Here is a 16,239-nt window from a genome sequence, read left to right as displayed (position 1 = left end):
ATCAGGGGCAAGTACAAGCTTACGAGTACAACATTGCCATCTAGTGACTGGGCGCGGATGCAAACATAAATATAATCGGTCAAGGCTTGTTGATGGGTTACCGAACACAAGACGAAAATACCTTCAGTGATTGACCAGTATAGTTTAGGTAAGGTTGTTTCTCGTACACATGTGGTGAGCCTTGAGTTGATTTCAATGGAGTTGGTCACAGGTAAGGTCAAACCAGTGATGGTATCTCATAGTAATACCATGGTACTTTGATAAACACTATGGTACTGTATGTTATTCATTCATATACTATGGTGTTTTACTCCAAGGTACTTATATACCATGGTATTGTTGCCATTATGGTTATAATTCAAAGGAATACCATGTCAAATCTAAAAAACATGTAAAAGTACTATGGTTGTACAAGAGTAAAGTAATGGCAACAGATGGTAATACCAAGTATCAAGTATATACCAGTAGGTAGGCCCTCTGTATGATTAGCATATTCATATATGGTAATTACAATACTGTTTACTTCCATGATATTATCTTGGGAACATTTATAATAAAACATGGTAATACCACAGTTCTTTTAAGTTGTGGTGTGTGAAAATCCAAGGAGATCAGCAGTTACAGAAATACTCAAACCAGCCCTTCTGGCACCAACAATCATGCCACAGTCCAAACAATTGATTTTCAAGCACAACAGTCTCTAGAATTTACTCAGAATGGTGCCAAAAACCAAAAACATCCAGTGAGTGGCAGTTCTGCAGACAGAAATGCCTTGTTGATGAGAGAGGTCAACAGAGAATGGCCAGACTGGTTCGAACTGACAGTCTATGGTAACTCAGATGACCACTCTGTACAATTGTAGTGAGAAGAATATCATATCAGAATGCTATATACAATAAATATGCTATATACTGTATATCTATCTATATATATATATATATAGATAGATAGATAGATAGATAAATTATTATAATTTTTAAGGACATTTCACCCCAAATTATTTTCATTGTAATTCTCTCTGACATTTTGTTTTTTTTTTTTTTTTTTTTGTAATTCCCATTATTCTAAAGGATGATTCTCAATAGTCATTTTAAAAGTCTTCATTTTCTGTAAGCAAAATATAATTTATTTCTTCATATTTTGTGGTAAAAAATTAGCCTGAAATGTTCTTCACAGGTTTCATTAGATTCATCCAACTGTGTCTTTAAGTCTGCTCTTGGTTGTATTTTTTACCTTCTTTGGTTCAGCGAATGGCAACCGTTATGAGGGCACCTGGAGGGATGGAAAGAAGGATGGCCATAGCCAGGGCTGTAGTAAGAAATTCTGGGCCCCCTGAATTGCTCTGGGCCCCTTTCATATGAAAAATACAGTTTAAAATTTGTTGTGGGCCCCTAGAATAGTTACCACCTTTCACCCCATTAGCTACGGCCCTGGCCATGGCAAGTTTTTCTACCTGGACTGAGGTCAGCTGTATGAAGACTTTTGGGTTGATGGTGTTGCTAAGTGCGAAACAGTCTCTTATTTTGGGAGAGAGAAAGCACTTAGGCCAACGGTGTACCCAATCCCCAAGGTAAATGATTAATGCTGATGTGCGATGTTGTACATTACCAATTTGCATAGGTTGTTGTAGCTCATGATGATTTGCATTTTAACATTAACACAAAAGGAAGTAAAACTTTTCCATTACAGATCTTGACCCTGAATGTGTCGATTGTGTAGCTTGGTCTTTAAATTGTTTGTTACTAAGTGCGAATACTCAAACAATCTGTGGCTCACACATCTGTTTTTATGGCTCTCTTAGGTTTGCTTACTGGATGCAGAGTTTGTACTGATGGAGGCACAAGCATTTTTCACCAAGGACAAAGAGAAATCAACAACAAACACTATTCCAAGCCATACAGTTGTTAGGCAATGTCTACCCTGACAAAATTGTGATTTGAGCCTAAGAAGGAAAGACTTGTTTTAAGAGTGCATTGAAATATGTTTTATCAACCCCTTGTTTAGTTCAACATAACGTTAAAAACAGTATCACATATTACAAAAAAGCTGTTGGTACATGATGCATAATGGTCTTAGATAAAATGCATTTTTTTTTTTTTTACTATTGGCTGGAAATGCATGCCATACTTTTAAATGCAAAAGAGCACAAAAGGTGTAAAGTTTGTTGTGTGGTTGAATTTTATTTAATTAAGACTTTCATAAAAAAAAAAAAAAAAAAAAAGAAGTATTAAACAGTGTTGTTTTAAATTGCAGCACATGCTGTGCAAAGATTAAAAAGTGAGGCAAAAACAAACTTTCCAAAAGGTTGTTTCAACAACAAGAATATTATTTTACAAACTTAGGAAAATTTAATTGGATTGTATTTGGCAATATAGAACATTTAAAGTAAAGGGCAATATTACATATGTTAATACATGGAGCTGTACCATTTTATTCAATTCTGATAATGTAACTACATGCTTAAACAGTCCATGTAGCCTCCTATGATAAATAAACATATTAAATTGTTTGCTGCATAATCAATTCCGCCAAGTACTTGTATCCAAATCTCAAAATGAACAGAGGTTCCTCTACTAGGACGTTGTTTTAAGTACTAGCAAAAGAGGTAAGACAAACATGTCCATCTTAAATAAAGTGCCTTCATTTCTATTAAGATGCGCTAATTCAGGGGGTGTTCATTTAGTCAATCATGTCGTACTAATAAGATTTAGCTGTACAAAAGAAAAGCCTTGATTGAAAATGGCAATCAAAAATTATTTGGTCAAGTGGACATAAAAATATTCCCTGCAGTTTTACTCAATTAAATATTAAAATACGCTCTCTGATCAGTGCTGAATATATTACCAGTATTCTTGTAACGTCTTTTGGGTTCCCCAGCATACACAATTATGTACACTAATGTCTTTAAGAATGTGGCTTGCCTTTTATGAAAATGAAAGTCAAATAAGTAACAAAATTGGCACAGCTACCGTACTGAAATTACTATGCAAATATGACAACAAAATACTCATAAAACATGCAGTGCATGCTTTCAAGGTTGAGTCTGTTATCAGATACAATTATCTTAAAACTAGTATTATACAAATTCTGAACACATAAAACTGGACATTGCGTGTCAACATGCAACAACAAATAGACCAATACTTATTGTAGTTTAAAAAAAACACATGACAAACCTAAAACTATACACTTTAACAAAAAATTTAAGGGTAAAAGGAACCGGGAGATTGTAAGGTGGATGCCTCCCCTCTATGGTCCAGTTCATTTTGCAAGTCTTCCAACTCTTCTAACTCTTGAAACTGTCTGTCAGTTTTATGGCTGACCAGCGAGCGATAGAAATGCACAGCAAAGACAATAAAAACCAAGCCAAAAGGCACCATAATTGAGGTTGATGTGATAGCAGCAGCCACCCCAGCAGAGATAGTCCCATTTTTCTGGTCTTTAGGCTTAATGGGTAAAAATTTGACCCAGCAAAGCAAGACCACCTCAGCGAGGAAGAGCAGCGTTCCAATGACAGTAGAAAAAGCCCAGGCAAGCTCGATGTGGCAATGCATTCTCTCATGAGGGGACTCCTTCACCGAATTGAGGTTGTGCACATTGCTAACTGCTTCGATATTTGGCAGGATGCAGGTGCTCACCATGAGGGCGAACAGGTGGACGGCCACCAAGACTGTGGTGCAAGCGCTGAAAGCGATAAGAAGTCCTGGTGGATAGTCGTGGTTGGAATCCAACTGTACTTCCACCATGGCCACCTGTTGAATGAAAAGACGCAAAGGTACATTACTGTGCAAAAGTCTTAGGCACATAAGATGTTTTACAAAAGCATTTGTCTTAAGATAGTTATTTATATCATCAGCTTTAGTGTGTCAATAGGAAATATAAATGTTAGACTTTTGCAAATAGAACTGATTAGAATAGGGATCCCTGCAACAGATGTCATGGCCCCCACAAAGCCCTCCACTGAACATCGTGTCAGTCTGAGATTACATAAAGAGACACAAGCAATTGAGACAGCCGAAACAGATAGAAGAACTGTGGCGAATTCTCCAAGAAGCTTGGAACATCCTATCTGCCAACAACCAAGAAAAACTGTGTCCAGGTGTAAGTAGGAGAATTTGTGCTGTTTTAAAGGCAAAGGTGGCCACATCGAATATTGATTTGGCTTCATGTTTACTGGACTTTGTATGACATTAATTGATAAATGAAAACTATTTATGTCATTATTTTTGAAGACATCCTCACTATGCAACATTTTTCACAAGTGCCTACAACTTTTGCACAGTACTGTAAAACTGACTATATGTAGGCTTGTGAACTACATGTAGTGAAAAATGTGTTAACCTAATTAATAATTTACTTAGTTGATACTTTTAAAATACAATTACAAGGACACCCCCCCACCCCTTAGAAGAATCTGAGGTGACCACAATAGTAAAAGTTCATGGATCACCTTTACAAGGTTTGAACCTACAACCATTAGGTTACCAACCCTGAACTAACAGGTGCACCTGCGAATATGCAAACATGCATGCATTAAGCTAAAATGCGCGTGAACTAGGGATGTGCCAGGGTGGTCTACTAATCGACAAGTCATCCAACAACTGACTAGTTGATTAGTGGGGTCGACTACTAACATACTACTTTTTAGTGATGGTGGCTTTAATGGGAGACGCAACTTTCAAATTAATTAAGAGACGCACCTTCTTGGAGAGCGTATCTGCGTGATGATAACTGCTGTGCTTAACAGTGGAAAAACAGTCAGCGTGGTAAAACCATCTGCAAGAAGTTTTCTTCTCTTTAATGCTTTAGGTTTTGTCCTTTTATGTGCTGCTGTTACAGCAATAAAAGTGGCAAATCATTTTAATATATTTCAAGATGATCACTGCTGGACGTTAAATCCTCTGCTGTGAGTAATATTCCCATATTAGTGAGGGGATGTGGATTCTGTCTGACACTGCTTAAATAAATAGTTGCAGTTTAAACTGCCTTATGTCGTGAACTAGATGTGTACCCACAATATTATCTAGCAGTTCTGCGCTTTTTAATGCGCAGCGAGGATCGCCCTGAAGCGTGTCATTCTGTATTCAGGATGTTCATAAGTGGTTTCGTGCCGCTCTGTATTGGAGGCTTATTTCTTACTTCGATAATTTTGTGCAATATGTTTTTACAGTTATTTAACCTATTTATTTGTTGAATATCCTTTTAGTACCATGAAGTGCTTAGCATCCATATATCCCTCTGAAACATGTCTGATCAGGGTCACGTGAAAATAACGGAGCCCAATTATACATCATTATCCTTAACACCGAATACTGGTACTTTTGCACATCACTAGCGTGAACAAGCCAGGAAGGTGGGCGGAAGTGAAGATTTTTGGTGAATACAGACTGAATTTTGCTTTGTTTCTCACCAAAATCTATCATATTGCTTCAGAAGACATGACTTAAACCACTCGAGTCAGATGGATTGCTTTTACGCTACCTTTGTCTTTTTTGAAAATTTTGGACCCCAGTGACTGACATTGTATGGACAAAAACAGTGGTGATATTTTATTCTTCTAAATATATTTGTTTGCATTCAGCAAGAAAGAAAGTCTGTTTGGAATGGCATTAGAGTGAGTACATTTTTGGGTGAACTATTCCTTTAACCTACTAGTACTTCTACTCCACTTCTAAACCCACAAAACAGGTAAATAAATAAAATAATAATTATTAAAAAAAAGAGCAGAAACTAAACAAGTAAATTTAGCTTTTCTCAAACATGTCAATGTTCCCAAACTTTTTGACCAAGTAACTTCTATTACTTTTTCAGACTTCTGATAACTGGATAAGTATTTTTAGAAATCATTTTATTAAGATTTCTGCATGGATTTCCATTTCTATGTGAAGTACAAATAATTTGAATGAATACATTTAAAGGGATAGTTCACCCAAAAATTTAAATTCTCATCATTAATTCACCCTAATGCCAGATGTGTATGACTTAGTTTCTTCTGCTAAGCACAAACTGAGATTTTTAGATGAATATCTCAGGTCTGTAGGTCCATACACTGCAAATGAATGGTGGCCAGATATTTTAAGCTCTAAAAAGCACATAAAGGCAGCATAAAAGCAATCCATATGACTCCAGTGGTTAAATCCATATATTCTTATGTGATATGATAGTTGTGGGTGAGAAACAGATCAATATTTAAGTCCTTTTTTACTCAGGGTTGCTGCAGAGTTTTTAAAATCAAATTTAAAACTTAAGACCTTTTTCAAGACCTGAACAAATGAAATGAATACTGTATCCCCATACCAAAACAAACCCACACAATCTCAAAATAACGTATCACAGACTCTTACTTAAACAGGCAGGGGCACACACTCAACATGGCCTTAACAATAGGGGGGGGCGGAAAGATTTGATTCATCAACGGCTGATCATTAGTGATCACTTGTCATACATTTCCGATATAGCTTAATGATTGCGAACTGCTCTGCAACAGCAGGAAACACTCACAAGCCATCCGCATGCTTGGAGAAAATACAACAGTGCTGCGTTTTCACTTTCAAGTATGCAGCGCATGCATTTAATTAAATCGTATTCTTTTTTTATTTTTTATTTGATTTTTCCCCTTTTTCACCCAATTTGGAATGCCCAATTCCCAGTGCGCTTTTTAAGTCCTTGTGGTCGCGTAGTGATTCGCCTCGATCCGGGTGGTGGAGGACGAATCCCAGTTGCCTCCGCGTCTGAGACCATCAACCCGCGCATCTTATCACGTGGATTGTTGAGCATGTTGCCACAGCTTCACGCCATCCACCGCGGCATCTGTGCACAACTCACCACGTGCCCCACCGAGAACGAACCACATTATAGCGACCACGAGGAGTTTACCCCATGTGACTCTACCCTCCCTAGCAACCAGGCCAATTTGGTTGCTTAGGAGACCTGGCTGGAGTCACTCAGCATGCCCTGGGATTTGAACTAGGGAACTCCAGGGGTGGTAGCCAGCGTCTTTTACCACTGAGCTACCCAGGCCCCCATTAAACTGTATTCTTTTGAAGTCTGATGATCAGATTAGGTCATATCAAGATTCCTGTCTTTCCACCCCCAAATTTAAGACCTCTATAAATTATACTTAAGACTTTTGTTGTATTATTTAAGATATTTAAGACTTTTTATGACCTCAAATTTTGTAAAACTGAATTTAAGACATTAAGGATCCGCAGGAACCCTGTTACTATAAATTCTCCTCCCTGCCCAGTAGGTGGCAATATGCACGCAGAATGCGAATCACCAAAAACACAAGAAGAATGTGGAAGTGTATGGACCTACAGAGCTGAGATTTTCTTCAAAAAATCTTCGTTTGTGTTCTGCAGAAGACAGAAAGTCATACACATATGGGATGGCATGAGGGTGAGTAAATGATGAGAGAATTTTCATTTTAGGGTGAACTATCCCTTTAAACATTCATATTAGAGTACAAATGGCTTCAGATAAGACCCTCAACAAACAAACTGATCTATGACGGCTTGCAAGCAAGTTTTAGTTGACAAAATTACTTTAAAAAGAGCAATATCTAGCTGATTAAATATTTTAGAGCAGAGCACAGCAGCATTTGTGTTCACAAAACAAATTTCGATTACTTTTCCATTACTTTTTAAGATATTACTGGTTTCCTTGACTTTCCCATGCCTGGAGGTCACAATTTTAAAATTCCGTTATATTTCCAGGATTTCCTTTGTGGTAACCCTGTCACATCACTGTTGAATCAGGGTTTGACTGCATGCACTGCAGAGGATGGGCACCCATGTATCTGAGAATGTGACATGCAAGGTAATATCCGGTCTTTTGCTTCTCCCGTGATGCTTGCTTAAGGTGTCTTAAAAACATCACTGAGAAACTACAGCCACCCATTTATCCATGTAGGCGAGCATTAGCAGAAGCTAAACAACTGTGGCTGTCAGTTTGTGACGGTCCAGAAGCCATTTGTCATTTCAGATCAATCCGCGACGCCCAGACAAAATCTTTCGATAAACTCACCAAACAACATCAAATTAGCTCCTGCACACACCGCTTGCACGCGCTCTCTTTAACAACTGAGTGCGTTTAAACAACCAATGTGCGGTGTTGCAGGCAGTTGCATGAAGAACAACAACATAAACAAGTCATTAACAGCACCTCACCATTGCGAAACCCGATAAAAGAGCCGAAGTGCGACTGGAGGCTTTGAGTTTGGCTCTACTCAAATATAGCTTTCTCCAGGACAGCGCCTGCAAAGAATGCTCGCTTCGACTCATAATGATCCGAGGGTAAAATGGGAGAAACTCTCATATAGATCCTGGAAACATGAATTCATGAGATTCAGCTGAACTGAAGCATGTCTTTGGGTTAATGGTGAATCCCCGGCGCTCGAGACAGTCAGCTGGCTTGTCCAAGTGAAACAGAATGCATCATGCAAGCATGCATGCATTACCCACAAGTCTCCGCGAGAACACCGATTTTTCATTATGTTCCATTAAAATGCACCATGCATGTGAAACTAAATGTGCAAAAGCAAAGAAAATAATAGTAAGAAGAAAATAATTTATCTTATTGGCATCTGAACATATTATGCTAAAAAAATCTAATAATAAGTAAAATTGTCTGGTAAAATTGTTACAATAAGGTTCAATTTATTAACATTAGTTAACATGAACTAACAATGAACAATACTTTTACAGCATTTATTGGTTATTTCTTGGTTAATGTTCATTTCAACATATACTAACACATTTTTAAAATCAAAAGTTGCATATGTTAACATTAGTTAATGCACTATGAACTAACATGAACTAACAATCAACAATTGTATTTTTATTAGCATTAACAAGGCTTAATAAAAACTGTAAAAAAAATAAATAAAAATATTGTTCATTGTTAGTTAATGATACCTAATGCATTAACTAATGTTAACAAATGGAACCTTATTGTAAAGTGTTACAATTTGATAAATAAGTAATTCTGCTTAATTTTGCGTCACTCATAAAGGCTACATGTGTAAATTGACTTCAACAATGAGCTGATGCCAACATTTACAATGTGTTAAAATGTATATTTGTTCCAAATGCATCAGAAAAAAAAATCCTGTAACTTTATTTAGATTTTTTGACAAAACTACACTGAGGCTATATATGTTAACATAAATTAGCTATATTAGTTAACACAACTTAAAATGAACAATAATTTTACAGCATTTGTTATTCTTGATTATTATTTTAATTTCAATACATTTTAAAATCAGAAGCTGTATATGTTAGCATTAATAAATTCATTATAAACTAGCATGAACTAACAATGAAATTTTGTTTTTTAAATGAACGTTAACCATTAAATACTGTAATATATATATATTATATATATATATATATTGTTCATTGTTAGTTCATGATACCTAATGCATTAACTTATTTGAACAAAAACAACCTTGTTGTATGTTTTCCCCTTTTCCTTTCATAGTGAGCATGACATTTGTTTCGATATCCACATTTTTATAAAAAACAAAATACATGTAGCAAACATAGGTTAATCTAACATTCTGTCTTAACAGCACCTCACCATTGCGAAACCCGATAAAAGAGCCGAAGTGCGACTGGAGGCTTTGAGTTTGGCTCTACTCAAATATAGCTTTCTCCAGGACAGCGCCTGCAAAGAATGCTCTGTCCTCTGTATGTTTTTTTTCTATTTAAGTTGACAAAGTATTATATAAAAGTCTTTAAGTTGTGTTCTGGTGCATCAATCCTATTACCATCATATATATATATATATATATATATATATATATATATATATATATTTTTTTTTTTTTTTTTTTTTTTCATTTTTAAAGTAATGAACGATTCCATAAATCAAAAAACGTTGTCAATATGACATCTTTTTATTTTATTTTTTTATTATTTTTTTTTTTTAAACTCTTCAAAGTTTGTTTTGTTATGTTTCTCAGTGGAGATCTTAAAAGTTCCACCCTTTTATCATGATTTTGCATAGTAAACAATTCATAATTGAAAAGTGGATATCTGATAGCACGTTTAAATATTCCAAAACATTAAAAACCGCCTTGTCAAACTATATAATACACCTGTTTCAGAATGAACTGAATAATTCTGGTTTTAAGTCTATCATTTGTGCTTATGCTGGGTATGTATATGGATTTCCTTGACGTCCATTTTAACTGCGACGCTATAACGAGCATGTAACATTAGATAAGGCAAACGTAAGCAAAAGTTTAGGAACTGTTGCAAAAGTATTTTAATTCTCGATGTAGCGCACATGCATGTGCACGAGGCAGCAGCTGCAGCGCGTGCGTGCGTGCATGATTGCGCGTGCCACACCAAAGAAACAAACAAGAATTCTGACTCATCACACAAATTATTTATGTCCCCAAAACTTTGATTTCAGAAATAACAATAATTCTTAACACTGACTAGTACTTAGAAAAATATCTGGGTAATGTGTTGACCCCTAATAAACACGGTCCTTGTGACGTTCCCACAATGTTTTGATTCTGTTGACCGTGACGTCACGTTATACTACACAAAAAATGGTTCCTACTTTAGTTTTCTATACAAGCAATCAAAGTGTGCACAACTTTACGCCTTAAAAATGGTCCAGATAAATCGGTGATGGAATAAAAACGGACGAAAGTCTCGGACATGGAGGCGTGTGCGGAATCCGGACGCAAACTGGTTTGTAGTTTAACCTGTCCTCGCGAAGGCACATTTTTAATCGGGACTTTGAGTCTCAGATCAATCTGTATTGTGTTTAGTGGCCTCAGTCGGAAAGCTGCGGGGCTTGTGCATATCACTGCAATACGACATACTAGAACAACATACACTGCATATAAAGGTTAAATGCAGTATCGCTTGAAATGGTAAACAGGAAAAGATGCACGTTTCCTCTTACAAAACGAACAAGATGCTCCAAATACAGGCGCGCGCTACATGGTAGCCGTGCGAAACAGGACACATTGTTGCCCCCCATCAATCCTATATCTAATATTCATTGTGAAGTTTAACTCCGTCCACACTGATTTGACATGTATAAATTATATAATAGCTGTATGACGGTGACAGATTAAGGCCTACTGTTATCATGCTATGAATTTGGCCTCTAATTATTAATATCACATTTGTGCAAATTACATAATAATCAGAGCCAAGCGTTGGCTATGCGACAGGCTATCTTCATTGTATCTGAGAATGTTCATTTCCCCGCGTGCAGCGCTCTATCTGCAGAAGGATGTACGATGAGAACGAGGATTTGTCAGATGTTGAGGAAATAACAAATATCAGAGGCTTCAGCGTGGAAGACAAACTTGAGAGTAATTTATACAACTGTGAACTTGTTCAGCATATGGAGGGAAAAGGTATGTATTTCTTTTCTTGGAGCAATGCTGAATATGATTTATTACTGCATATTGTATTTTAACATTAAATAATACATATACAATACATATTGCATAATGAATATTATTTGTGATTTAAAAAAATAATCTTTTAATCTTTGTTACTGCATTGTACATTTTTAAATATGACGTTTTCGATTCTGTTGAATTGTAGTTTGTTCTGATGATATTTGTGATATATTAATGTTTTTTTGTTCTGTACTATGTTGGCACCTGCACCAAGATAAATTCCTTTTATAGCTATACTTGCCAAATAAAAGATCTACTTCAATTAAAATTCAAACTATCTAACCTAAACAATAGGGATCACCAATGGCATCTTCCTTAAAGGAATAGTTCACCCCAAAATGAAAATTCTCTCATTATTTACTCACCCTCATATCATCCCAGATGTGTATGACTTTCTTTCTTCTGCTGAACACAAACGAAGATTTCCTTAAAGGTGCTATATGTAATATTTTTACTGTACTAAATCATAAAATGACCATAATATGCCATTAGAGAATTAGGAAACATGCTAAGCTGAAATACTGGCTTCTCCAATAACAATGCTACAGCCAGTATATTCTACTTTGAAGTTTCCATTCCGGGCCGGAATTTCTGTTTATGTTTTGGGCTGTGTGATCCCACCCACTGCCCACTCACCAATAGTATTTCGACACCACTGGGTTGCCAGATTTGCAAACAACACTGCCTGCTGCAGCCATGGAAGCCAGCAAACGAACTGGATCCGAGATAACAAATTCCACCAGACCTAAAAAGCCTCGCCATCCGTCTAAAAACCAGAGGCGTATAAAAACAAGGATAAATATTGGAGATGCCTTTGGAAGATGGAGACAGCTTAAAGCCCAGAAATCCTTTAAAATGGATGCTGAGTTGGCGTATTTTCTCCTTAACAGGTAAGCATTGAGCGTCACCTAAAATTAGCTATCTAATTTATCTCTGCTACTAGTGGGGATGGACATTTGAGTAAATTCAACATCTGAGTACTCGCATTCATATTCTGTGTTTCATGTGCAGCCTGGTTTCAAGGCAGCGAGACACAGCCGGTGAAGTGATCCCAACTAATGCGGCAGAGCGGACGGGCCACGGCTGTTTACTACCTTGGCAACAACCAGCGTGACAGAAAAATACAACAGAAACCACAAGCTTGACTCAAAATTGACTAAAATGCGATTACTCTAGATGTTTAATGAATACTGACGTCCAAATCGAGTAACGTTACTCATGCCCATCCATAGCTACTTGCTACAGTTTTTATCTATCTAATCTAATGTAAACCTTACATCCGTTTTAGAAGAGTTTATTGTATTTTGTGACTGAATCAATGAATGTGGCAACCCGCATGAGCTTCGAGTCTGGGGCGGGGCAGACAACTCTCCAATATTTTGAATTTGGACTGCAGTACCCATTTCAAATGCTTGTTGTCAATCTTATATATAGCACCTTTAAAAGAATATCTCAGCTCTTTAGGTCCATATACAATGCAAGTGAATGGTGACCAGACCTTTGAAACTCCAAAAAGCACATAAAGGCATCATAAAATTAATCCATACGACCCCAGTGGTTAAATCCATGTCTTCTGAAGGGTGGGAAACAGTTCAATATTTAAGCCTTTGTTTTACTATAAATCTCCACTTTCACATTCTCATTATTTTGTTTTTGGTGATTTGCATTTGTTGTACATATCGCCAGCTACTGGGCAGGTAGGAGAATTTATAGTAAAAAATGACTTAAATATTGATCTGTTTCTCACCCACACCTATCATATCACTTCTGAAGACATGGATTTAACCACTGGGGTCGTATGGATTATTTTTAGTCCGCTTTTATGTTGTTGTTTTTTTGGAGCATTAAAGGACTGATCACCATTCACTTGCATTGTATTGACCTACAGAGCTGAAATATTCTTCTAAAAATCTTAATTTGTGTTCAGCAGAAGAAAGAAAGTCATACATATCTGGGATGGCATGAGGGTGAGTGAATGATGAGAGAATTTTCATTTTTGGTTAAACTATCCTTTTAAATGCATGTTTTAAAAAAAAGAGGCATTTAGAAACATTTATTTGTATTCATTTTTTTTGACATGATGCTATAGTTAAGATGTTACCATATACCATGGTAGTACTGTGGTATTCTTTGAAGTACTTTGGAATTTGATTTATATACCATTTACAACAATTCCTTCTATTGTATCCTAGATTTTACCTATGAATATGTTCAAAGAGAAGCACTCCGAACCCCACTTATGTTTAAGGCCAAAGATGGACTAGGAATTAGGTGAGATCAGATCAAATTTGTGTAACTACTGTTTTATTTCATAGTCTTTAAATTGAGTTTATATTTCAAATCAATTTATTCATTGTTTAATCCAATACAGAATGCCAGATCCGGAATTTACTGTAAGTGAAATCAAGGGATTGGTTGGTAAGTGTAGTTACACTCATACAGGGAATAACTGTGTGTATATTACACTGTATTTATGGTGCCATCTGTGTTTGCCGTTTTTTTGTTTACATGTTCATCTTAAATATCAATTATGTTTGGTGCAATGAATGATGATTTATTGTCCAAAAGCTTAGATAACATTTTACTCTTTTTTTATTTTATTTTTTTAACCTAAAGTTGTCATCACTATCGACTGGGACTTGTTGTATTGTGCTTTATATGTTTTATACTGCCTAATCAGACCCTTTGTAGTGCATAAGCATGACAGTGTTCCAAACATATATCATGAAACTAAATGCATGTTATATGTTTGCTCTAGCTGCATAGATTTGCATGGTGGCATTCTGAAGATGTGCAGAGTAGGGCGCATCTGTTTATCTAGAGCTTAGCTATATACAAGGTTGATAAATTTGATGTCAGCAACATATTTGCAAGTTCTTTTTAGTGCATCTTATTTTACATCATATTAGGAAGGACATATGCTCTCCAGCATCATATGTGTACACAGATATTTTGTTTTTGTCCTGTGAATAAATTTATGACACTGGTAAATAACTTTGTAATTATGTGTATTAAAGGAATATTCCGGGTTCAATACAGTTTGAGCTCAGTTGACAGCATTTGTGGCTTAATGTTGATTACCACAATAATTAATTTCAAATCATCCTCCTTTTCTTTGAAAAATAAAAAGCAAAATATCGAGGTTACAGTGAGGCACTTAGAATGGGAGTAAATGGGGCTAATATTTGGAGAGTTTAAAGAAAGAAATGTGGAGCTTATAAAAGCACTTACATTCATTCTTCTGTTAAAACTGAGTTGTAAAGTTGTTTAAATGGTAATTTTTACAGTCATTTTAGGAGTTTAGTGTCGTAAAATTGGCTATTACTTTACACAGAAAAGGTTAGTAAGTGATTTTATCTCACTAAAATCATGTTAACACACATTGTTTGTCTTGTGGCTATACTTTTGAAACAGTGAGGATTTTAATGTTAAAAAATTGGCCCCATTCTCTTCCATTGTAAGAGCCTCACTGGAACCCAGATTTTTGCTTTTTTTTTTTTTTTTTTTTTTTTTTTAATAAAGAAAAGGAGGGGTAAGCCAAAATAATTTTTTGTGGTAATCAATATTATGGCACAAATGCTCTCGAATGAGCTTCACTTGTATTGAATCCGGAATATTCCTTCAAGCGTAATGGATCTTCAGTCAGGATTAGTCAGATCTGAAGAACTTTTTTTAATCTCCAAAGAACCATATAGCCAACTATAGAACCCTTCTTTTTTTAATCTGAAGTACTTTTAAGTCAGTGTGTTTCATACATGTCATATTCATGTTTTTAATTTATTTAAAAAAAAAAAGAACAACAGCAGGTACAATGATTTACCTGAACAACTTGTAGCCAAGTTGTAGTAACTCTTAACAGCAGCACCTGCTCAGAAAATGAAAAGCTGAATTTTCCAAACAGTCCACTTGTGAATCTTAATCTGTTACGACCTCTGGTGGTACTGCTTTTGCAACTACAACTGAAAGTGTGTGTCTACAACAAGAAAAGCTCTGGGTAAAAGTTTTCCTTTCATGCAAATCAGGAATCCGGATCCATCATTCCCTTACCAGAATATTTAGTCTCACATTAACATAAAATAATATTTCCCCATTAAATACAAGGAACAACTTATGGTAAAATGTGTGTTTCTTTATGAAATTTCAGGCAGTAGGCGGGCCGTTGACGTGATGGATGTTTGCACACAAAAAGGTTCAGAGATGAGCATGGCTCAATTCGTCCGCTACTTCGAGACGCCCGAGGAGAAACGTGACAAACTGTTCAATGTCATCAGCCTGGAGTTCAGTCATACCAAACTGGAGAACTTGATCAAAAGACCCACTGTGGTAAGAGACCAGATTTTGTTGATAATGTTACTGTTATTCTGAAATATGGTTAAAACATTAAGTGCCCCTTTATCTAAAATTGCATGTTCATTCATGGCAACTGCTATTTTTGATGGAAAATTTTTCTTCGAAATAGTACACATGTAAATTCGTAAGTTTGTCACTTTAATGGGTTTTGCCCACATGGGGTCTCTGTCTTTAGGTAGATCTGGTGGACTGGGTGGACAATATGTGGCCACGTCATCTTAAACAGAAGCAGACTGAAGCCACAAACGTCATGTCTGAGATGAAATATCCCAAAGTTCAGAGGTAATATTCTGTGTAGATTCTGGAAAACAATTTCAGGTTAAAGCTACCGTAATTTTTTTTGTCCCTGCTACATGACAGATATCACTGAAATGGTTGTCCTGCAGGGCCAGAGTGGCTAGTCGGGGAGAACCGGGAGAATTCCCGGTGTGCCGCTCAAATTGGGCCGGCAGATC

The 16,239-nt window shown here is 36.3% G+C and overlaps 2 protein-coding genes and 1 long non-coding RNA gene across 6 annotated transcripts in view; 2 read left to right on the top strand and 1 right to left on the bottom strand.

The window, feature by feature from the left end:
• The first annotated feature begins 48 nt into the window (after positions 1–48).
• Positions 49–1,978, top strand: LOC127433444 (uncharacterized). The gene is made up of 3 exons (XR_007895884.1): positions 49–148; positions 1,248–1,570; positions 1,802–1,978. It is a non-coding gene; the product is annotated as an uncharacterized LOC127433444 (long non-coding RNA).
• Positions 1,979–2,171: 193 nt separating this feature from the next.
• Positions 2,172–9,675, bottom strand: LOC127433438 (calcium release-activated calcium channel protein 1-like). 2 transcript variants are annotated; one of them, XM_051685349.1, is made up of 2 exons: positions 9,580–9,675; positions 2,172–3,752 (listed from the first exon to the last, which is right to left on the bottom strand). In XM_051685349.1, the coding sequence occupies exons 1-2, from the start codon at positions 9,580–9,582 to the stop codon at positions 3,204–3,206; spliced, it is 552 nt and encodes a 183-aa protein (XP_051541309.1). In that variant the 5' UTR covers positions 9,583–9,675; the 3' UTR covers positions 2,172–3,203. The 2 variants fall into 2 exon arrangements, with proteins under 2 accessions (XP_051541309.1, XP_051541308.1); XM_051685348.1 differs by lacking the exon at positions 9,580–9,675 and adding an exon at positions 8,169–8,443 and having other exon boundaries at positions 2,176–3,752.
• An 870-nt stretch (positions 9,676–10,545) lies between these two features.
• Positions 10,546–16,239, top strand: part of LOC127433405 (lysine-specific demethylase 2B-like) — a 32,909-nt gene continuing 27,215 nt past the window's right edge. For 2 of the 3 annotated variants that reach the window (XM_051685284.1, XM_051685283.1), the window contains exons 1-6: positions 10,546–10,706; positions 11,242–11,386; positions 13,627–13,705; positions 13,806–13,852; positions 15,579–15,757; positions 15,960–16,066. In XM_051685284.1, the coding sequence (XP_051541244.1) occupies positions 10,674–10,706; positions 11,242–11,386; positions 13,627–13,705; positions 13,806–13,852; positions 15,579–15,757; positions 15,960–16,066 (590 nt within the window). In that variant the 5' untranslated portion in view covers positions 10,546–10,673. Of the gene's footprint in view, positions 10,707–11,241; positions 11,387–13,232; positions 13,402–13,626; positions 13,706–13,805; positions 13,853–15,578; positions 15,758–15,959; positions 16,067–16,239 lie in introns of those variants that run through there. The other variant, XM_051685286.1, reaches the window with a different exon arrangement.

Source organism: Myxocyprinus asiaticus, chromosome 43, assembly GCF_019703515.2.
Source record: "Myxocyprinus asiaticus isolate MX2 ecotype Aquarium Trade chromosome 43, UBuf_Myxa_2, whole genome shotgun sequence".
Lineage (NCBI taxonomy): Eukaryota > Metazoa > Chordata > Actinopteri > Cypriniformes > Catostomidae > Myxocyprinus > Myxocyprinus asiaticus.
Note: the sequence above shows the minus strand (reverse complement) of the source record. Positions and strands in the feature narration are given on the sequence as shown.